General features: G+C 37.4%; 1 protein-coding gene across 4 annotated transcripts in view; it reads right to left on the bottom strand.

Annotated features, from left to right (window-relative positions):
• The window catches only part of SLC44A5 (solute carrier family 44 member 5), a 356,753-nt gene that overhangs the window by 68,923 nt on the left and 264,794 nt on the right, over positions 1–23,036 (bottom strand). For all 4 annotated transcript variants that reach the window (XM_082355240.1, XM_082355241.1, XM_082355239.1 and 1 more), the window contains one exon: positions 9,278–9,362. In XM_082355240.1, the coding sequence (XP_082211366.1) occupies positions 9,278–9,362 (85 nt within the window). The remainder of the gene's footprint in view (positions 1–9,277; positions 9,363–23,036) is intronic.

The raw sequence follows: 23,036 nt of genomic DNA, 5'->3' as shown, positions 1-23,036 counted from the left end.
TTTATGTTTTCAAAAAAACAGTTGGTAGTTTCACTTATCTTCCCTATTGCTTTGTTTTTTTTAACATCTTTATTGGAGTATAATTGCTTTACAATGGCGTGTTAGTTTCTGCTGTATAACAAAGTGAATCAGCTATATGTATATATATATCCCCATATCTCCTCCCTCTTGCGCCTCCCTCCCACCCTCCCTATCCCACCCCTCTATGTGGTCACAAAGCACCAAGCTGATCTCCCTGTGCTGTGCAGCTGCTTCCCTCTAGCTATCTCTTTTACAGTTGGTAGTGTATATATGTCAATGTCTCACTCTCTCACTTCGTCCCAGCTTACCCTTGCCCCTCCCTGTGTTCTCAAGTCCATTCTCTACATCTGCATCTTTATTCCTGTCCTGCCCCTACGTTTGTTAGAACCTTTTTTTTTTTTTTAAGATTCCATATATATGTGGTAGGATATGGTATTTTTCTCTTTCCGACTTACTTCACTCTGTATGACAGACTCTAGGTCCATCCACCTCACTAAAAATAACTCAATTTCATTTCCCTTTATGGCTGAGTAATATTCCATTGTATATATGTGCCACATCTTCTTTATCCATTCATCTGTCGATAGACACTTAGGTTGCTTCCATGTCCTGGCTATTCTAAATAGTGCTGCAATAAACACTGGGGTACATGTCTCTTTTTGAATTATGGTTTTCTCAGGGTATATGCCCAGTAGTGGGATTGCTGGGTCATATGGTAGTTCTATTTTTAGTTTTTTAAGGAACCTCCATACTGTTCTCCGTAGTGGCTGTATCAATTTACATTCCCACCAACAGTGCAAGAGGGTTCCCTTTTCTCCACACCCTCTTCAGCATTTATTGTCTGTAGATTTTTTGGTGATGGCCATTCTGACCAGTGTGAGGTGATACCTCACTGTAGTTTTGATTTGCATTTCTCTAATGATTAATCTCTATTTCATTTATTTCCACTCTGATCTTTGTCATTTCCTTCCTTCTACTAACTTTGGGCTTATTTTGTTCTTCTTTTTCTAGTTCCTTTAGGTGCAAAATTAGGTTCTTTACTTGAGATGTCTCTTGCTTCTTAATGTAGTTGTTTATCGCTATGAATTTCCCTCTTAGAACTGCTTTGCTGTGCTCCATATGCTTTCGTATGTTATGTTTCCAATTTCATTTGTCTCAAGATACTCTCTAATTTCCCTTTTGATTTTTTCTTTGACCCATTTGCTTAGTAGCAAGTTGTTTAATCTCTACATATCTGTGAATTTTCCAGTTTTCTGAATTAATTTCTAGTTTCATACCATTTTGGCAGGAAAAGAGGCTTGATATGATTCCAGACTTTTTACGTTTATTAAAACCTATTTTATGGCCCAACACATGATCTATCCTGAAGAATATTCCATGTATTTGAGAAGAATGTGTATTGTTGGTTTTAGATGGAATGGTCTGTAAATGTCTGTTAAGTCCATCTAGTCTAACATGTTATTTAGTCCAATTCTTCCTTACTAATTTTCTGTCTGGATGATCTAACCATTGATGAAAGTGGGGTATTGAAGTCCCCTACTATTATTATATTGCTGCCTAATTTTTCCCTTCAGATCTGTTAATATTTGCTTTATACATTTCAGTGCTTTTAAGTTGGGTACATATTTATAAATGTTATATCCTCTTGTTGGATTGACCCCTTTATCATTATATAATAATCTTCTTTGTCACTTATTAGAGTCTTTGCCTTAAAGTTTATTTTGTCTGATATAAATATAACTACCTCTGCTTTCTTTTGGTTTCCATTTGCATGGAATATGTTTTTCCATCCCTCTGCTTTTATTCTGTGTCTGCGCAGAAAGCTTAAGTATATCTCTGGTAGGCAGTATATAGTTGAGTCTTGTTTTATTATTCATTCAGCCACTCTGTATCTTCAGATTGCATCATTTTATCCATTTACATTTAAAGTAATAATTGATAGGTGGGACTTACTATTGCCATTTTATTCATTGCTATCTGGCTGTTTTGCAGTTCTTTTGTTCTTTTCTTCCCTTGCTCTCTTCCTTTGTGATTTGAGGATCTTCTGTAGTAGTATGCTTAGATTCCTTTTTTTTTACCTTTTGTGTATCTACTATAGGTTTTTGTGTTGTGGTTACCACAAGGCTTACATAAAACATATTACAGCAGTCTATTTTAAGCCGATAACTTAATGCAGATGCATACTAAAGTTCTACATTTTTATTCGCCCTCCAACATTTCATGCTTTTGATGTCACAATTTGCATCTTTTCACCTTGTGTATCCATTAATAAGTTACTGTAGTTAGTTATTTTTACTACTTTTGTCTTATAACCTTCATACTAGATTTATAAATGATTTACCCACCACCATTATAATTTTAGACTATTCTAAAATAGAGCTTAATTATGTATTTTCTTTTACCAGTGATATTTTTACTTTCATATGTTTTTCCTGTTACTAATTAGCATCCTTTCATTTCGGCTTGAGGAAGTCCCTTTAACATTTCTTATAAGGCCAGTATGAACCCTATCAGCTTTTGCTTGTCTGGAAAACTCTTTATCTCTCCTTTAATTCTGAAGGATAATTTTGATGGATAGAGTATTCTTGGTTGGCAGTTTTTATTCTTTCAATATATATATCATTGAATATATCATTCTACTGCCTTCCGGCTTGCAAAGCCTCACTGAAAAATCTGCCTGGAGTCTTACAGAGGTTTCCCTTATATGTAACAAGTTGTTTTTCTCTTTCTGCTTTTAAGATTCTGTCCTTGTCTTTAACTTTTGACAGTTTAATTATAATATTTCTTGCTATGAGTTTCTTTGGGTTCATCTTATTTGGAACTTTCCGTGCTTCCTGGATTTGGATGTCTGCTTGCTTCCCCAGCTTAGGGAAGTTTTAAACCATTATTTCTTTGAAGAAGCTTTCTGCCCCTTCTCTCTTTCTTCTCCTTCTGGGATCCATATAACGCAAATGTTGATCCACTTGATGGTGTCCCATAGGACCCTTAAACTATCTACACTCTTTTCCAGTCTTTTTTCGTTTTGCTCCTCTGATTGGATGAATTCTACTGCCCTATCTTTGAGTTTGCTCATTCTTTCTTTTGCTTATCTAGTCTGCTGTTGAACCCCTCTAATGAATTTTTCAGTTCAATTTTTATATTCTTCAGCTCTGTGATTTCTGTTGATACTTTACCTATATTTTCTATCTCTCTGTTGAAATTCTCATTATACTTATGCATTGTTCTCCTGACTTTGGTGAGCATCTTAATGACCTTTATTTTGAATTATATCAGGTAAATCATGTATCTCCATTTCATTAAATTCTGTTTCTAGAGATTTATCTGTTCTTTTGTTTGGAACATATTCCTCTGTTTCTTCATTTTCCTTGATTCTATGCGTTGGTTTTTGTGCATTAGATAAAACAGCTGCCTCTCTCAGTCTGGTTTCTTGTAGGAGGTAAACCTTAATGTTCACCCCAGCCCCAGCTCTTAACTGTCTCTCAAACCCTCGTGCATGTCCAAGTTGCTTTCTTTGTTCTTAGTGGCTTTTAGTAGTTGAGTAGTGCCAAGACCTGTCAGTGTCCCAAAGAGGAGGAGCTCAGTCAGTGATAGATGCAGGCTGATTGGAAGTCAGACCCTCAGACACCAGCTTTTAAAGTACATAAATAGATCTCTTTCAGGGAAAGACTGGGAAATGAGCATTTCAGTCTGCTCCCTCTGCACTGAGTGCTGAGGGGATAGCCAGTTAAGAAGTGTTTTTTTGTTTGCTACAGTTATCCCATTTCATTGTGGGACCAATGAAATGCAAGCCCCATGGGCCACCAGAGCCAGATCAAGGGGTGTGTCCCCTGGTGGCAGCTGCAAAAGCTCGCGCACTAGATGTGTGCACAAGTTCCTTCCAGGTAGTCAGTACAACTTGGAGCTACCAGAGGGAGAACACAGAGACAGTGCCCACTGGCCTCCTCCAGGCTCTGGGGAAGACTGTAGTCATCCCCAGATGTGTGCATATTAGAAGTCTAACCCTCATGCAGCAGCTATTGAAGTATGCAAGTAGCTTTCTTTCAGGAAAAGCCTGGGAGATGGGTGTTTCTGTCTGTTCCCTCTGAGATGGGTCTGGGGGAAATAACCACAGTGAGTTAAGAACTTCCTTGTTTACAATAGTCTTATGAGTCTCATGGATGCAGGCCCTGTTGGCTTTCAGAGCTAAGTGTTTTGAGGGCCTGTCCCTTGGGTCAGAGTCTTAAAAGTTGGGGCACTAGATGTGGGGTTCAAACCTTTCATTCCTCAGGGACAGGCTGGGATTTGGGCATTTCCTCCCAATTGTATGGCACTGAGCCAGGCGTGGGGTTTACGGTAAAACTGTGTCTCAGCCTTTCCTACTCATTTTGATGTGGGTATTTCCTTGTTCACCTGATACGTAGGAGTCACTCAGCTAGTTTCTGGATTTCTTTCAGAGGGAATTGCTCTGTGTGTAGCTGTAGATCCAGTGTGTCCATGGGAGGAGGTGAGTTAGAAGCCTCCTATGTTGCCAGCTTGGACTGGAACTCTCTGAAATCCATGGATTTCTTGGCTATATCCCTGAAGACTGAAATCCTTGAGAAAACTGTGTTTTGTCTCCTAGAGTGATTCCAACCTTTTGCATAGTGACTGGCCCTTTGGAGACCTCACGAATGATGTATTATAATATTGAATATGAAAGTGCTTTGTTAAAAAAAGGACATGTAAGTTTCACCCTAATTACTGTTCTTTCATTTAATTTTTTGCATTATTATCAGAAAATTAAGGCCAGGTAGGTTGCATCCAATACCCAAAGGTCAACAATGGAAAGATGTAAAGTCAGGATTTGACTCTAGAGTATATTCTTTCAACAAAATGTTTTCTCTCTTTTTCTTTCAAAGGGCTTTGATAAGTAAGGTAACTCATTGCCTCAGCTCATGTACTTTCAAGACTTTTATTTTTGGACAATTTGGAGGGAATATAAAAGTATTAGATTTTTTGGTAGAAACTTGTAATGCATATTAATATATAAATAAGCAAATAAAAATTACTCATAATTCTATTTTATAATATCTGTCATTAATTCTTTTTCAAAATAAAAGAAGTTTAATATTTTCCTGCCTACATGCTCACTGTGAACAACTGAAACAGTTCAAGAAGGTATAAATAGCAACAAGAATGGTCTTTTAAAATGTAACGTGGATTGTATCACTTTCTTGATGAACACCTTTCCATGGCCTTCCTGCACTTATACATAAAATCCAAATACTTTTAAAGGGCACATAGAACCACAAAATCTGACTCCTATCTGGTTCTCAGACATCTGCTCATTCCACTCCCCTTTTTCTTTGCTACACTCCAGCCTCCTGGGCTTCTTTCTGTTCCTGGAGTATCATAGGCTCATTCCTGCCTCAGGACCTTTGCCCTTGTCTCTGGCTTTAAAGCTCTTACCAAGGCTTTTGAAAGGCTGCCTTCTGCCTAGCCTTCATATTTCAATTTAAAGGTCACCTCCTCATGAAAGTCCTAACCTGCCCCATGCAACCGCGAGGCAGCTCATTATATACCAGTCATTCTCTATGGGGCCACCTGTTTTGTTTCTTCCTAGCATTTATCACACAATTTGAAATTATCTTCATTGTTTACATCTTTATTGTAATTGCCCCCTAATTGAATGTAAGCTTCATGAGTGCAGGTAGCTTGTCTATTTGCACTATAACCTCAGCCTTTAGAACACTATTGGAAACATAATAGTGACTCAGTAAACACATAAATAAAAATAAAAATATAATCCCACTACCCAGAAATAATTAATGTAGGAATGTGTATATCCTTTCATATATAGGTGTTTTTTTTTACGTGATATCCATATATATCACAAGGCAGAATTATACTATACATGGCATTTATTACACTAAATTATATAATTATACTAAATCATGGCGTAACCTGATTTCTTGAATTAACAAAGTATCATGGGCATATTTCCATGTCAATAAATATATCTCTACTCAATCACTTTTAATGATTAAATAGTATTTTATTATATGACTATACTGTAACTCATTTAATCAATCTCCTATTGATAGACATTTAGGCTGTTTCCATTTTATTATTACTATTTCATAGTACCTATAACATTAGGAAAGTTTATGCAAATTTCCATCATATATGTTCTAGGAGAAAAACTGCTGAATCAAAAAGAACATACAAATTTCATAAATACTTGATAAAATGTGATAAATATTATCATATTTCACTACCACCAGTAGAAAATAAGATGTCTTTTTTTCCCCTCATTCTGGTCAACCCTGGAAATATTAATCTTTTTAATTTATTTGACAACTTAATAAGCTCAAGTAATATCTCTTTATTAATTTGCATTTCTTTTTTAACTGTGGTTGATCAGCACTTTCTGTTATTATTGGCCATTATATCATGTTATTTCCTGTTTATTACTTTTGCCAACTTCTACACTGAATTATCATCTTTTTCTTTTTTGATTTTATAAAAGTAGTTCATATTATAAAGCTACTGACCCACAGTCAGGTATACATGTTGAAAAAATTTCTTTTTCCTGAATTTCCACTTATCTTTTAACTTTGCATACCACTTTGTGGGTTAAAGTGGGATTACTCTGTGTCATACTTTAAAATTTCTGTTACATTTTCTGGCTTTGGTGTCATGTTTAGAAAAAGCTTCTTTACCCCATTATTCTATTAACATGCCCCTGCATTTTCTTCTGCTACTTTTTGGTTGTATATTTTATATACAATATTTCCATGTTTCAGTATTCATTTTGGTATAATGTATGAGATAAATATCCAATTTTATTTTTTAATTTTTTTAAAATTTTATTTATTTATTTATTTATTTATTTATGGCTGTGTTGGGTCTTCGTTTCTGTGCAAGGGCTTTCTCTAGTTGTGGCAAGTGGGGGCCACTCTTCATCGCAGTGCGTGGGCCTCTCACTATCGCAGCCTCTCTTGTTGCGGAGCACAGGCTCCAGATGCGCAGGCTCAGCAATTGTGGCTCACGGGACTAGTCGCTCCACGGCATGTGGGATCTTCCCAGACCAGGGCTCGAACCCGTGTCCCCTGCATTGGCAGGCAGATTCTCAACCACTACGCCACCAGGGAAGCCCCAAAATTTTATTTTATATTCATGAATGTCATTTCAGTTAATTCAATACCACTTATTTAATAATCTAGTCTTTGGCTACTGGTGTGGAATCCCATCTTTATCACATTCAAAACTGATATTTGTAATTGTATTTATTTCTTTCTGCTAGTTGTATGATAATTTCACACTGTTTTAATGATTGAAATCTGATATTTTCATAAATATTTTCACTTACTACTAAAAACTCTCAGAATCATTTAAAGTAACTTATTAACTTTTCAAATTAATACACATTTATATAAGAATTAAAACAATTGAGAGGCTTAGAATATATATATATTGGAATACAATAGGTGGTTTGTAAACAAGTATATAAATTTACCAAATGATAATTGTGGTATCAGAAATCAGAGAGGAAAAAGAGCATATTTTTCAACAAACTATTCTGAGATCAACTGGCGCTGCAATTGGAAAAAAAGAAAGTTTGATTCTTACTTCATTCCATACACAAAAATAAATCCCAAGTGCATTGGAAATTTATAATTTCTAATAAACCATAGACATACTAGAGAAATATAGCTAAATATTATTTTCAGGAGAAGGAAGGCAATTAAAATCGTGACACAAAATCCAGAAACTATAAAGAAAATTAACATAATCAATTCTTAAAAATATAAACATACATTTTTAATGGCTCCATTATATTTTATTAAATACATGGGCCATAATTTACTACCATCCACATGTTGTTAGGTATCTGTATAGTTTCCAATATACTGTTATTATAAATAATACTTTAAAGAACATGTCTGTTACACTAGGATTGTCTTTGAATGATCTTTGCGTACTGAAATTTGTGGTATCACATTTTTGTTGGAAATAAGTGGGTCATTGGCTTAGGTCTGGGAAACGTTACAGAGGTCCTTTTAAAAATAGCCTATTTTAAAGAACTAGAGATTTAGAGATTTGTGTGATCTTTCTACCACCTGGTGCTTTCGCTGTCCTTCATAGTGTGAAGGTTTTGTTGGCAATGTCTAGGAGTTTTTGAGTTACTGAGGTTAAGGTAAGAATTACCATCCTAGATCAGAATTTAGTCTAGTTGTCTCTAATAGGCAATGCGGACCTTTTGTAGATGTCAACTTACCCGCCATAAACTCAACCTGACATGATTAAGGATTTATCCCCCAACCTCACCCAAATTTCTGGTTTCTCGATTGTCCATAATAATTCTACTCCTTGTGTGTTGTTAACCCTTTCCTAAACCTATTTTTTAAATCTGTTTATCTCTTGGAATAATAAGCTCCAAGTTATGGGTGGGCAACATGGGGACACAATAGAAATATTCTGAGACTCCTTTTTGCTGTTTTTGGTGGTAGAGAGCGCTGCTGCTGCCTTGGTTTCTTACCCTTTCAATACCAACTTCTATAGAAACTGAATTGGTTATGAAGAACTAGGGTACTGAGTAAAAACTCAGGTATTACCAGAAAAGAAATGGACCAGTGAGAAAGGAGAAAAAAATTTCTAAAAATATGAAATCTATGTTTCTGTTTTGTTTTTTCTTTATGATGAAGAAAGAAAACTTGCTTTCAGAAATGAAAACTTGTTATAATTAACATTAGAAAGGAATTTAATGGAACATTCTCCCTTGTTTGTTTCAGCTACTCAGGGTCATTGTCAGCAGTAGGCTAGTTAGTTGTCTTGAAAAGCTGGCCTGCCACTCATTGAAGACTTTCTAGGTGTGCCCCTCACTTTGAAAGGTGGAGTGATTTATCAGTAGACACTGTGGCAAAAACAATTCTAACAACTGCACCGTCTAGCTTTTTAGCAGCTCCTCAGAACTCAGCCTTCCTATAGCCCACTTCATAAGGCATTTTAAAATATGGCTTCTGATAAAATCACTGGTCCAATTCACCCAGTACAATTATATTTTTACTAAGCAGAGTCTTCATGTGTTCTAATAAAATGCTGCAGAACAATGACATCTTGTCTTAAGTCATACAGTATGAAACATCCCACCTGCTTATAAACTGTCTCTGGGGAAAAGGGGAGGGAGTCCTTTTTTATGAATTTCAATCCTCTTATGAGTAGGATTAATGCAAAAGTGATTTCTAGGTTCCAGCTTAGACAGTAAAATCAGACAAAGCAAAGTGGCCATACTCACTCATTGGGGGTGCCCTTTTGGCCACAAAAGTAGCCCTGGCTGTCTGTAGGATAGGCCACTCTTCTGGGGTCGCCATTGACCCAGGCTGCAGGAACAAGAAAAGACAAAAAAAATCAGCAACAGCTGGCTGAAGGCAGTCTGATTTGAGAAATTAGAATGCACCATTGCAACACACTAACCTCTCCCCTCAATCACAAAAGATTATTGATTTTCTTAAAGGAGTAATTTCTTAATGAAAAGTAAAATAAAATATGGATGCATCAGTCAGAAAGCACATTTCTTATTCTCTCAGGATTCATCTGGGTTGTAGCCAAAACATGAGGTAATGCACTTAGAAAATGACATTTATTAAAATGTGAATTAGAGGGCACACTACAAATGCTTGGTTGTCAAGAAGTCACTTTTGCTAGGGCTCAAACCTAAATGACTTCATAGCAGAGCTAATAAATTTGCAGTACATATTATGATGTAATTCTTTTGGGTTATACATAAGTGAAGACCATTACAAAAAATTCAAAGGAATGAAACTATAATACCCAATTCAAATTGCCTAGTTCTTTATGATTTCTTATGACACTGTAAAGGCAAACAGTAGCAACTTCAGAAGTAACACATAATAAAAATTCACTGTACACTTTGTCTGATAATCTCAAAGCTGCCTATAAATATCAAGTGTTTTCAAACTTCATGAAATTAAAGATTTGGCTCTGTTTTCTCTGAAGATGCTGGGAGGGCTCTACCTCATACAAACTCATCGCCCTTATATACTTATCAGCTAGACTAGAGAACCACACAAAGCAACATACATTAGCTAAATTGGGCAATACTCCCTAATTCTAACTAAATGTTTCTAATTTCTCTAATTTGATGAATATGTTTCCTAAAAATCTGGGAAATTTATTGGTCACCTAATGCTTGCCTCTGCATATGGAAAACATATCTCTTTGTCCTTTGCTTCTTTTAACATTTCCAGCTATCTCCTTACCCACATTTAATGGATTTGACAGTTCATGTTACAATTCAATCACTCTTATGTATATGGCCTGTGTGACTTGGGAAGACAAAAATAAATCCATTCTGAATGAGAATTTTAATATGGAAAAGACACCTTTCTCAATATTTTTTCTCATCCATCCAAGCCTTTCCTTTTAGTATCCGAGTACCCAGAAAAGTCTCCTTTGTCTAATTCTTTCTCCAATGTCATAGAGGCATTGACAGTTTCATCTTCTAATACCTTCTTATAAAATCTGACTCATTCGGACAGTTCTCTGCTGCCATATGCTCCCATCTTTATTTCCCAGGATAAAGAAAGTGGACTATAAATAAGGCATTTAAATGACATCTAAGTGTTCAATGTATAATGTCTCCAGGCACTATTTTATTAAATTCTGTTTTTATATCTTAGTTTGTCAGATATCTAAGAGTTCTAATTCTACCTGACTCTATACTCTGTAATATGTTTCTTTTAACTTTATCCCAAAATGGTTTATTCCTTTTCTATACAATTATTAATTCAAAATGGGCACCTGAAGAAACATTTGGATTGCTAGGTTTGCTACTTAATATTTTTATGACCCTGAACAAGTCACTTAAATGCTTTAGTCTTGGCTTTCCAATTTGTTACTAAAAAATATGTGTATAATAATACCCAGCCCCAAAGAATGTTGAGGATATGAAAGAAGATAAAGAAAGTAGAATGCCTAATGTGGTGCTTGGCGTGCAATATGGACTCAGTAATGATAGTTCCTCTCTTATTTGGGTTTCACAGAAACCAAACACTGAGACAAGGACTTTGATACAGGTAGTTAATTTGGGAAGTGATTAAGTGGGGGGTGAAGAGAGTGAGACAGGGAAGGGAGCAAAGCCAATAAAGTGCATGTTAATGAGTGGGATATTGTTATGGGTGAGGTGACTCCACGCTGCTGGGGACCTTCTGAGGAATCATGGAGAACATCTGCCCATGTCCCCATGTCAGTGGGCATGATAAAACTACCTGCCATAGCTGCAAGCAAACTTGGAAGGACTGAGGGGATATGGGGTGGGGCATCAGCAACACCTGCTGTAGTTTTTTTTTTTTTCTTTTTTCATCATCAGTCATTCAGTTAAAGATCTTACTAAATGACAGCTATGTGTCCTGTACTAGAAGTCAATACCAGTATAGTTTATGTCAGAGTTCTTAACAAACACATGAAAAGGAGAGAATAAAGTTTGTAGAAGGCTTGGAGAAGAGGTGGGACCTGGAAAAGAATGGAAAATGACTGAGATCTGAGAAGGAATCTGGAAGGTGACAAGGAGTAGGGAAAGAGTTATAGATTGAGGAAACAGTATAATAATAAGAGCTTCAATTTACTAATTGCTTACATGTATCAAGTACTATGCTAAATATATTATATCCATTTCTCATTTGAGTCTCACAATAACCCTATAAAGTAGATATTTTTACCTCTGATATTATTTGCAGCTCAGAGTTTTATTTACTTCTCAAGATCACCCAGGTTGGGGCTTCCCTGGTGGCGCAGTGGTTGAGAATCTGCCTGCCAATGCAGGGGAAAACGGGTTCCAGCCCTGGTCTGGGAAGATCCCACATGCCACGGAGCAACTAGGCCCGTGAGCCACAACTACTGAGCCTGCGCGTCTGGAGCCTGTGCTCCGCAACAACAGAGGCCGCGATAGTGAGAGGCCCGCGCACCGCAATGAAGAGTAGCCCCCACTTGCCGCAACTAGAGAAAGCCCTCGCACAGAAATGAAGACCCAACACAGCCATAAATAAATAAATTAATTAATTAATTAAAAAAAAAAAAAGTTTGAATGCTGGCAAAACCAAATTAAAAAAAAAAAAAAAGATCACCCAGGTTTTAAGTGGCATAAACAGGGTTTGAACTTAGGAGTGTTGCTCTCTGGGGCTCATGCTTTAAACATTAGACTATAGTCACTATACTGCTGCCTACTAAAGGATAGATTAGGAAAGAGCTTGCTAACAGTGGAAACGACAAGGATATCAGCTAAATGAGGATGAGCAGTATGTTAGACACATATGGTAGGAAAGGAGATAACACAGGTAATTTTGGAGCCTCTGCCACCTGTAAAGAAGAGCTTTGTACTTGGCAGGAGAAGCAGAGAGTCTGGTTGACGGGGATCTGATGCCCAAGACAAAGGAGAGGAAGATGAACATGCAAGTGTCAAGGGAAGAGTTCTCCTTCTTGATTTTGTAGTTTTGAATTATGGCAAGTGGCTGTTTACTAAGCTGCTGCTACACCTCTCCACGTATCCTCTGGCACAGAAGTTTTGCTGCATATGTTCTGTGTTTGAGCTGGAACATCAAGTCTGAGCTGAAAGCTTCAAAGGCCAATTCAACCAAGTCACCTCAGTCAAGGGTATCTAGTTTTCTTTATCTTCTCCATTAAGACCACATCTCTCCACACCTCCAGTGGAGGAATATGGCAGGGAAAAAAGGAGGAGGAAAAGGAAATATGCAGTAGCAGTCATTCTGTCCATTAGTAAAGTAAGGGGCTTCTCACATTTTACTCCCTTTCTTGGAATTTCTCTATTCATGGAACTTCTAGAACTGTGCTGTCCAATATGGTAGCCACTAACCACATATGTCTACTGTGCACTTAAATGTGGCTTATCTGAAGTGAGACATACTGTAACTGCAAAATACACATCAGGTTTTAAAGAGAGTATGAACAACAAAAAAAAAGAATGTAAATATCTCATTAATACTGTTCATATTGAGTATATTTGAAATGATAATATTTGGTTATGGTTAATTATTATAACTAATTTCATCTGTTTATTTTTACTCCCTTAAATGTAGCTACTAGGAAATTTAACATTACACATTTGACTCACTTATGTTTCTTCTGGCTCGATCTGTTCTAGAATATTTCCCCAAAAATGCCAGGGCTTCTCATATAAGGTGATTAATTGTGCTGTAGCATCATGGGTTTGTACGTCAGTCCTCCTCAACTCCATCATACCCAACACATCCTTTTTATAACGAATATTTGACAATGCTGCTTTTATATAAATCTTGAAGTACTATTTATACATAACTCATCTACCCCCCACACACAATTTCTTTAAAAAAAAACAATAAAGTGTACTAGCTGTAATGTAAATGAGAACTAAGAAAATAAGTTCTAATTAAACAGTATCCATATCAATATTGCAAATGCTCACATGTGACCAAACTAGAAGACACAGTAAAATAGGTAATTGCACCTATAGATAGAATCACTGAATGTAACAGTTATAATTGCAGGAGGATTCAGGTGTATTGTGTAGGAGACTCAAATACTGTAAGTGGTGTTGTCAATGATATGATTTTCCTAAACGAAAAAATTTTAGTAAATTCCAACCAAAAAAGTACAATCTTTCCTCAAATTCTCTTGGTAGTTATTAAAACCATGCAAAAATAAAAATTTGTAATTTTAAAACAGAAGTTCTAGATTCAAATATTTAAAAGCAAATTGTTACCTACATGAGTGGTACATGGGAAAGTTAGGCAAGAAGTGGGGCAATTCTTGGTTTTGCAGAACTGTCCCAGATATTGCCAGGCATCTATCTTCCCTGGCTCCCACCCACCCACTAAAAGACAGTAGTACCTCCAAAACATATGACAATCAGAAAGTCAACTCAAATTTTCCAGAAGACCCCCTTTGCAGTGGTACTGCTCCAGTTGAGAGCCACTGATGTAGATGTTTATTCACACTCTTAAAAATTTCCAAAATATATAGATTTCACATGGTCTTTTCCTCCCTGGTTTTTTGGGGGATATGCTATCATGGAGTTCTTTCTTATAATTTAATCCCATATACTTTTTTATTCACTAGTTTTATTTTTTGGATTCTACATATAAGTGATATCATACAGTATTTATCTTTCTCTCTGAGTTATTTCACTAAGCATATTGCCTTCCAAGTACATCCATGCTGTTGCAAATGGCAAAATTTCATTCTTTTTTATGGCTGAGTAGTATTCCATTGTATGTATATACCGCATCTTCTTTATCCATTCACCTGTTGATGGACATTTGTTTCCATATCTTAGCAATTGTAAATAATGCTGCTATGAACACTGCAGTGTACATATCTTTTTGAATTAGTGTTTTTGTTTCTTTTGGCTATATACCCCAGAGTGGAATTGCTGAGTCATATGGTAGTTCTATTTTTTTTTTTTTAAGTACTGCCTTTTCTTTTTAATATTTATTTATTTATTTAGGTTGCACCAGGTCTTAGTTGTGGCAGGCAGGCTCCTTAGTTGAGGCTCCAGGGATCCTTAGTTGTGGCTCACCAGCTCCTTAGTTGCAGCACATGGACTCCTTAGTTGTGGCCTGTGGGCTCCTTAGTTGTGGCACGCAAACTCTTAGTTGTGGCATGCATGTGGGATCTAGTTCCCTGACCAGAGATCGAACCCGGGCCCCCTGCATTGGGAGCATGGAGTCTTAACCACTGCGCCACCCTTTTTTTTTTTTTTTTTTTTTGAGAAACCTCTATACTGTATTCCACAGTGGTTACACCAATTTACATTCCTACCAACAGTGTACAAGAGTTCCCTTTGCTCCACATCTTTGCCAACATTTGTGATTTGTGTTATTTTTGATGATAGTTATTCTTACAGGTATGTGGTGATATCTAGTTGTGGTTTTAATTTGCATTTCTCTGATGATTAGCAATGTTGAGCATCTTTTCACGTGCCTGTTGGTCATCTGTATTCTTTGGAAAAATGTCTATGTTAAAATTTGTATGGAAACACAAAATACCCTAAATAGCCAAAACAATCTTGAGAAAGAATCACACTCCCTGACTTCAGACTATACTACAAAGCTATAGTAACAATATGGTATCGGCACAAAAACAGACTTATAGATCAATGGAACAGAATAGAGACCCCAGAAATAAGCCCATGAACTTATGGTCAATTTACAACAAAGGAGGCAAGAACATACAATGGAGAAAAGCCAGTCTCTTTAATAAGTGGTGCTGGGAAGACTGGACAGCTACATGTAAAAGAATGAAATTCAAACATTTTCTAATACCATATACAAAAATAAACTCAAAATGAATTAAAGACCTGAATGTATTGGGTTGGCCAAAAGGTTTGTTCATTTTTTTCCATAAGATGGCTCTAGTAGCACTTAGTTGTCTTTCACTGGAAACAATTTTGTTAGATTGCATGTGACAGCTGTCATATCAGCATGCATTTAAAAAAAGACTTATCAAAATTGGTGAATTTTTGTGTAGCCATTTTAATATTGAAGATGGAAAAAAAAAGCAACATTTTCGGCGTATTATGCGTCATTATTTCAGGAAAGTAGAAACGCAACCGAAATGCAAAAAAAAAAGATTTGTGCTGTATATGGAGAAGGTGCTGTGACTGATGGAACATGTCGAAAGTGGTCTGCAAAGTTTCATGCTGGAGATTTCTCGCTAGACGATGCTCGTGGTCGGGTAGACCAGCTGAAGTTGATAGCGATTAAATTGAGACATTAACTGAGAACAATCAACGTTATACGTGAGATAGCCGACATACTCAAAATATCCAAATCAAGCGTTGAAAATCATTTGCACCAGCTTGGTTATGTTCATCGCTTTGATGTTTGGGTTCCACATAAGTTAAGTGAAAAAAATCTTCTTGACCGTATTTCCGCATGAGATTCTCTATTGAAAAGTAATGAAATCATTCTGTTTTTAAAACAACTTGTGATGGGCAATGAACAGTGGATACTGTATAACAATGTGGAATGGAAGAGATCATGGGGCAAGCGAAATAAACCACCAACCACACCAAAGGCCGGTCTTCATCCAAAGAAGGTGATCTTGTGTATATGGTGGGATTGGAAGGGAGTCCTCTATGATGAGCTCCTTCTGGAAGACCAAACAATTAATTCCAACAAGTACTGCTCCCTATTAGACCAACTGAAAGTGGCACTCGATGAAAAGCATCTGGAATTAGTCAACAGAAAATGCATAATCTTCCATCAGGATAAAGCAAGACCGCATGTTTCTTTGATGACCAGGCAAAAACTGGTACAGCCTGGCTGGGAAGTTCTGATTCATCTGCCGTATTCATCAGACATTGCACCTTCAGATTTCCATTTATTCTGGTCTTTACAAAATTCTCTTAATGGAAACAATTTCAGTTCCCTGGAAGACTGTAAAAGGCACCTGGAACAGTTCTTTGCTCAAAAAGATAAAAAGTTTTGGAAGATGGAATTATGAAGGTGCCTGAAAAATGGCAGAAGGTAGTGAAACAAAAGGGCGAACACGTTTTTCGATAAAGTTCCTGGTGAAAATGGAAAATGTGCCTTTTATTTGTACTTAAAAACTGAAGGCACCTTTTGGCCAACCCAATAAGACTGGGAACCATAAAACTCCTAGAAGAAAACATAGGCTGAACAGCCTTTGACATAAATTGTGGTAATATTTTTTTAGATCCATCTCCTAAGGCAAAAGAAAATAAAAGCAAAAATAAACAAATGGGACCTAATTAGCTTAAAAACTTCTGTACAGCAAAGGTAACCATCAACAAAACGAAAAGACAACCAACTGAATAGGAGAAAATATTTGCAAATGATATGACCAATAAGGGGTTAATAACCAAAATACATAAACAGCTCATACAGCTCAACATCAAAAAACCAAATGACCTGATTAAAAAATGGACAAAAGACCTGAATAATGCCATTTACTTTTATTCAGCTGATCAGCATGTATGGTGGCTTTCAAATACGTCCATAAATTATTTGACAATTTTCCTTCAAATAGTGGCGCTTAATTCCCTATCCTTTGAGTGTGGACTAGACTTAGTGACTTGCTTCTAATGAATAGAAAGTGACAGAATAATATTTGGTGACTTCCAAGAATAGGTCATAAAAGGCAGTGCAGCTTCCTCTTTGCTCTCCCTCTATTTTAGATCAGTAGCTCTAGGGGAAGCCATCTGACATGTCATGAGGACACTCAGACAGTCCTATAGAAAAAGCCCACGATTGTCAGCAGTCAGTAAGAACTGAAGCCTCGTGCTGACATCCGCGCAAGGGAGCCAACTAGAAGGCTGATCCCTCACCACAGTCAAGCCTTCAGCTGAGTGTGGCCTTGGCTTACATCTTGACTGCTACTTCATAAAGAACTCAGAGCCAGAGCCACTCAACTAAGCTATTCCCAATTCCGGACCACAGAAACTGTGAGATAAGAAATGTTTGCTTATTTTACATTGCCAAGTTTGAGAGTAATTTGTTATGCAGCAATAGATAACTAATTACTATATAGCTTTAAAAAATCTTTTATATACTTAAAGGAAGCAGTTAAATCACCTTTCTCTCCTTCAACCTAAATATTCACAATACTTAAATTTTATTTTCTATTTGATTTCTATTTCTATTTTTATTTTCTCTTGTCATGTTTTAAACTCATAGCTACAATTCTTAGGATTTAAGTATTTTTTTGTTGCTTCACTATATGATTTAATACATGGAGCCTGCAACTTGATTAAAATATGACTTAGGGCCTACCTAACCAATTATACATTATCTGATACCTAGTTACCTTACTTCTTTAAAAAAGTTAATACGAAAACTTTATCTTAAAGTGTGGGTCTAGAATATAGTCAAACTCCCATTCAATCATTCATACTGAATTGTCAGTCATCATATTCTTTTTTTTTATTAATTAATTAATTTATTTATTTATATTTGGCTGTGTTGGGTCTTCCTTTCTGTGCGAGGGCTTTCTCTAGTTGTGGCGAGTGGGGGCCACTCTTCATCGTGGTGCGTGGGCCTCTCACTGTCACGGCCTCTCTTGTTGCGGAGCACAGGCTCCAGACGCGCAGGCTCAGTAGTTGTGGCTCACGGGCCTAGTTGCTCCGCGGCATGTGGGATCTTCCCAGACCAGGGCTCGAACCCGCGTCCCCTGCATTGGCAGGCAGATTCTCAACCACTGCGCCAGCAGGGAAGCCCCCAGTCATCATATTCTTATTAAGTTAAATCATTCGTTCATTCATTGGGCCTTACTATTGGCCAGTGCAGAGGGAAGATGGTTTCTGAAGAATGATAACGGATTCGCTTAAGCTTAACCAAGTCACAGCCTTAATTTTAGCTGCTGTTCAAGTTGTAGTCTCTCTACTGGAACAAATAAAAGCAGCCTCTGCCAGCTTGCATGCAGCAATTGATCTAACAAAAGCTTTCCCCTTTCCCAGTAAGTATAAAACACCAGGAGCATTTGCTTTCACCTGGCAGGGATAGCGTGCTGCATCCTCACCATCTCCCCTTGAAGTTACATGACCTCCTAGCTCTTTGTCACAATTTAGTCTGCAAGGTTTTAATATAATATCTTACTTCACAGGATACCACACAGATTCCTTACACTGATGGCATCATGCTGATAAGATCTGGAGAATATTGGATAGCGTGTAACCTGGATGTCTTACAAAGACATACGTGTGCTAATGGATGGGAGATAAACCTCATGAAAATACAGGAGTCTTCCAGTAAGATCTGAGGGTCAGGTAGTGATATCTCCTCCAAAGTAAAAGATAAGTTGCTGTACCTTGCATTGTCTGTTATTTAAAAAGAGGCACGGCATTTAATGGCTGCCCCAAGAAATAAAGTGCTTTTCAGATAATCCAGGTTACTGTAATAGCAGGTCTGCCACTAGGTCTATATGGCAAATGCCTATTAGAGGTTCTTATGGCTTTGGAGAAAATCCATATCCTTTCAGCAAATAAATGTTCTTCTTTTGAGAAGTAGCTCCTGAACGTTGAATGATCACCTAATGACATGAGAAGCCCATTAGTGAACTGAATGTTATCTGATCCATCAAGCCTAAAGTTGGCTGTGCCCAATAGCACTCCCTTATTGAGTAGAAGTGGTGTATTCATACAACGCTTGAGAAGGTCATGAAGGCACAAGAAAGTTACATAAGAAGATTGCTCACAATAATAGGCACGTGCTCCTGAGGCACAGCTTTAACACATACCTATGGCTCATGGAAATGTCCCTGTGATTATTTGACTAGGAAGCAAAAAAATCAAATCAGATTTACAGGTGGGTGTGGAGGATCTGTTGGCACGGATCAGGAGGCATTCTTCTGGTTATCTACTTTGACTGAAAGAAGAGAGGAACTGAATCTGAAACGTTTATCTATTCATAGACAGAGGCCAATGATTTGGCCACGTTATCACAAACTGGAAAAGAAAAAATATTAGACAACCAATGGCAAGGAAGTTTAAGAAATATTAGAAGTACTGACCTCCAAATGGACCCAGAATATGAAAATATTTATGTCTCATGTAGCTGCTTAGTAAAGAACCCTCTGTAGAGACAGCTTTCAATAACCAGATCGAAAAGTAATTTTTCAATGATTTTGTGAAAAAGTAATCATGACAATAGGGATGAAAATTATGCGTGGGTTTTGGATAACATGGACTTTTAATTCACAAAGGCTGACCTGGATCCCAACAATGCTTATGTGACAAATCTGTCAGCAGTGGATAACCAACACTGAACTCAATCACCCAGAATAGCCAGCCTTATGGAACAAAATACCCTATGCAAGATCCAGTTAAAGCACCACCTAGGAAGCAAGCCTTTCAAGGTTGGGTTGCTGTTTTCTAGAATACAGCAAGATCCTAGCAGGAAATCGATGTTATAGTCACACAAGATAATTGCAGAGAGTTTAATAAAGAAATATTTACAAAGGTATGGGCAGAGTTAAGGAAAAGAAGAGTTGGTTCAGAACCCAGAGGCTAGCTACAACAGGGAGTCGTTTTTACCTCTAGGCCTGAAGGGGCAAAGGAGGAAGGAGTTCCCTAAATCCAGAGAGAGAAGCCAAATGGAAAGAGTTGACTGACTGGACTTGGGCCCTTAGGTAGAGAGGTGCAGCTAACCTGTGGTGACCTACCAGCAAGAGAATCAGAGGAATAAACTCCATAAAACCATTCTCTTACACTCCAATCTGCTGTTGATACCTCCCACAGACCAAATTGGAAGCCAGGGGACAAGAGAGCCTGTGGGTGTCATCATAAAAGCCAACTTCTCGAGGGACAGAGCAGGGTGAAGAGTAGGGTAGAGAAGAGATCCAAGGGGTTAAATGAATAATACCCAGCTCAGGGACTTCCCTGGTGGTCCAGTGGTTCAGACTTTGCCTTGCAATGCAGGAGGTGTGGGTTCGATCCCTGGTCAGGGAGCTAAGATCCCACATGCCTCACGGCCAAAAAAACCCAAAACATAAAGCAGAAGCAATATGGTAATAAATTTAATAAAGATTTTTAAAAATGATCCACGTAAAAAAATCTTTAAAAAAAAAAAGAAAGAAAAATACCCAGCCCATGTTCTGAACAAGAGACCAGCCTACTCACAGGGGAAACTTTAGATATATTCAGCAAGACATTCAGGACTTCATAAAGACAAACAAAAAACTACCAGAGGTACAATGTTTTCAGACTCTTTTATTAGAATTTACTGCCACATAGGACAGCAAAAGAAAAGAGCAAAATGACACACATTCTAAATTTCAGAGTCTGTAAAATGGAAGGGGTGAGAATAGGAAGTAAAAGATGGGACGAAGAGTATGTTTAAAGCATATTTGTAAATAATACACAGAATTGAAAGAAAATGGAAAAACCACCCAATAACTAAGAAATCAAATTAGGCTTTTCACAACACCTTTGTTTTTTTTCTGTATTAGCAGGTCTGACTTTATGCTTGCAACATTAATATGCTTCTTTTTCTAGTTAATCTAAATAGATGTTAGTCTACTACTATTTACAACCTGTTCAAGGTTTTGATTCACATTGAAGTGGCTGGAAATAATGAAGACAAAAATTTATTTATTCTCTCCTTCATTCACTCTCCAGATGTTTTTTGAGTGCCTGCTATGTGTCAGCACCATGCTAAACTCTGGGTATATAAAGGTCCTTGCTCTCCTAGAGCCTACAGTCTACTGGGGGAAAGAGATCTTAATGAATTAATTGCACAGATGTGAAATTTCAATTCTGACAAGCACTACAAAGAAGCAATATGTGGTACAGAGAGAGGGATTCATAGAGGCAGATGATCAAATGAGGAAAGCCAGGGATGATGTTCCTGAGAGGTATGCAGGAGCTGAGATCTGAAAAACGAAGAGAGGCACAAAGAGGCTTCCAGCCGATGGACACCTGGACAAGGCCCTGTGAGGGGGAGGGGCACGATGGGTACTGGGATGGAAAGGAGGCCAGTGTGGTGCACACGTGGGCTGGAGCATGGTCCCAGATCTGGATGGAGAAGCAGTATCTTAGGTTATTTTATACAATGAACTACAGGGAGATTGTTTTAGCGTAACAAGATTGTCAGTGCCAGCTGTGTAATCCATAGCAGAGGCTCTGTTCAAGTGGGTCCTTCTCTTCCTATTAAATTTTCCTTGAAAAACTCAAGGTCACCACACATTCAGTATCACTCATCTTGGTGTTTACTTGCTTAATTGTGGTTCTATAATTGGCAACCATTGCTTTATGTCAAGGAAGAGCTTTCATTGTTCCTAAAACCTGATGCAATTTATTATATCTGAAAATGCTACATGTAATCTTCATTATTAACATCTACTACTAAATACACTTTTTAGAAAGATCTATGAAATCCTTTGAGGTCTTCCTGGCCAAAAAAGCCCGAAGAATGAGATACTGTCTGACATAATTTTATTTACTCTATAGCACAAGCATTAACTGAAAGAAAAAACCAAATCTACTAATAGGTGTGGATTATCATAAAGAATATGGTCCTCTCTTTAGTGGGTACATAATAGAGGCTAATTTAGCAAATGGTTACTGAATGTAAACAATGACGCTGCAGCAAAGTGAACATGTACTCAGTCTCACAGAGCAAGACTGCAGCTACCAAATTATTCATGATTTTTGCTTGCAAAACAATACCTGCATTTCACTCACTCCTCTGGTGCCGTTCTCTCTGTTTTAAGTCCAACTCTACGTGGAATTAGACGATGGAGGGAAAGGAGGGAGAGAAAGCATTAGGAGAGTATCATGGGGTTCTGATCTGCCCCCTCTCTCAGTATCCTTCATTACTTAAAGAATCCTCATTCATCTTCTTTATTAAATAAAAGGCAGTATAGCATGATGATTAAGAGCAGAGGCTCTAGAATAAAACTGCCTGGATTATACTGGTGAATAAAACCAAATGCCAAAGTTACACAGCAATCAATACAAATCAGGATCAATCATCTTTTTCCCTTAATTTTCTCACTATTTTAGAAATAACTATAAAAGACTACTTTAAGTGTAGCCGATGCATGTGTGTGTGTGTGTGTGTGTGTGTGTGTGTGTGTGTGTGTGTGTGTGAGAGAGAGAGAGAGAGACAGAGAGACAGAGAGAGACACAGGGAGAAGAGAAAGGTAAGAAGAGAAATTATTTGTGAAACACTCCTATTTGGGTAATTCATAGCAGATTAACAAAGATTGATAAGCGATGGGTAAAAACTTTGTTCAGGCAAATCATATTTTCACTCATATCAAGGAACTCATATCCTGTTACTGAAATACCAGGAGCAAGTATTATTACCTAGTATTATCTCTTATTTCCAAACATTTGCAAAGTATGTTCCTGTTGTGCTCTAGGGTTGAGTCAGAAGTTGCAGCCATTACAAAGCCCTCTGTCAAGGAGAAAATGTGATTAGACCAACTGCTTGCACTGACACTTAAAAATTAACTGCAAATCTGTTTGGGGCAGCTAAGGCATTCCCTGAACACTTGCTGGTTGGGAATGTCGGCTTTCA

Source organism: Balaenoptera borealis (genome assembly GCF_965194805.1).
Source record: "Balaenoptera borealis genome assembly, chromosome: 1".
NCBI classification, from domain to species: Eukaryota; Metazoa; Chordata; class Mammalia; order Artiodactyla; family Balaenopteridae; genus Balaenoptera; species Balaenoptera borealis.
Note: the sequence above shows the minus strand (reverse complement) of the source record. Positions and strands in the feature narration are given on the sequence as shown.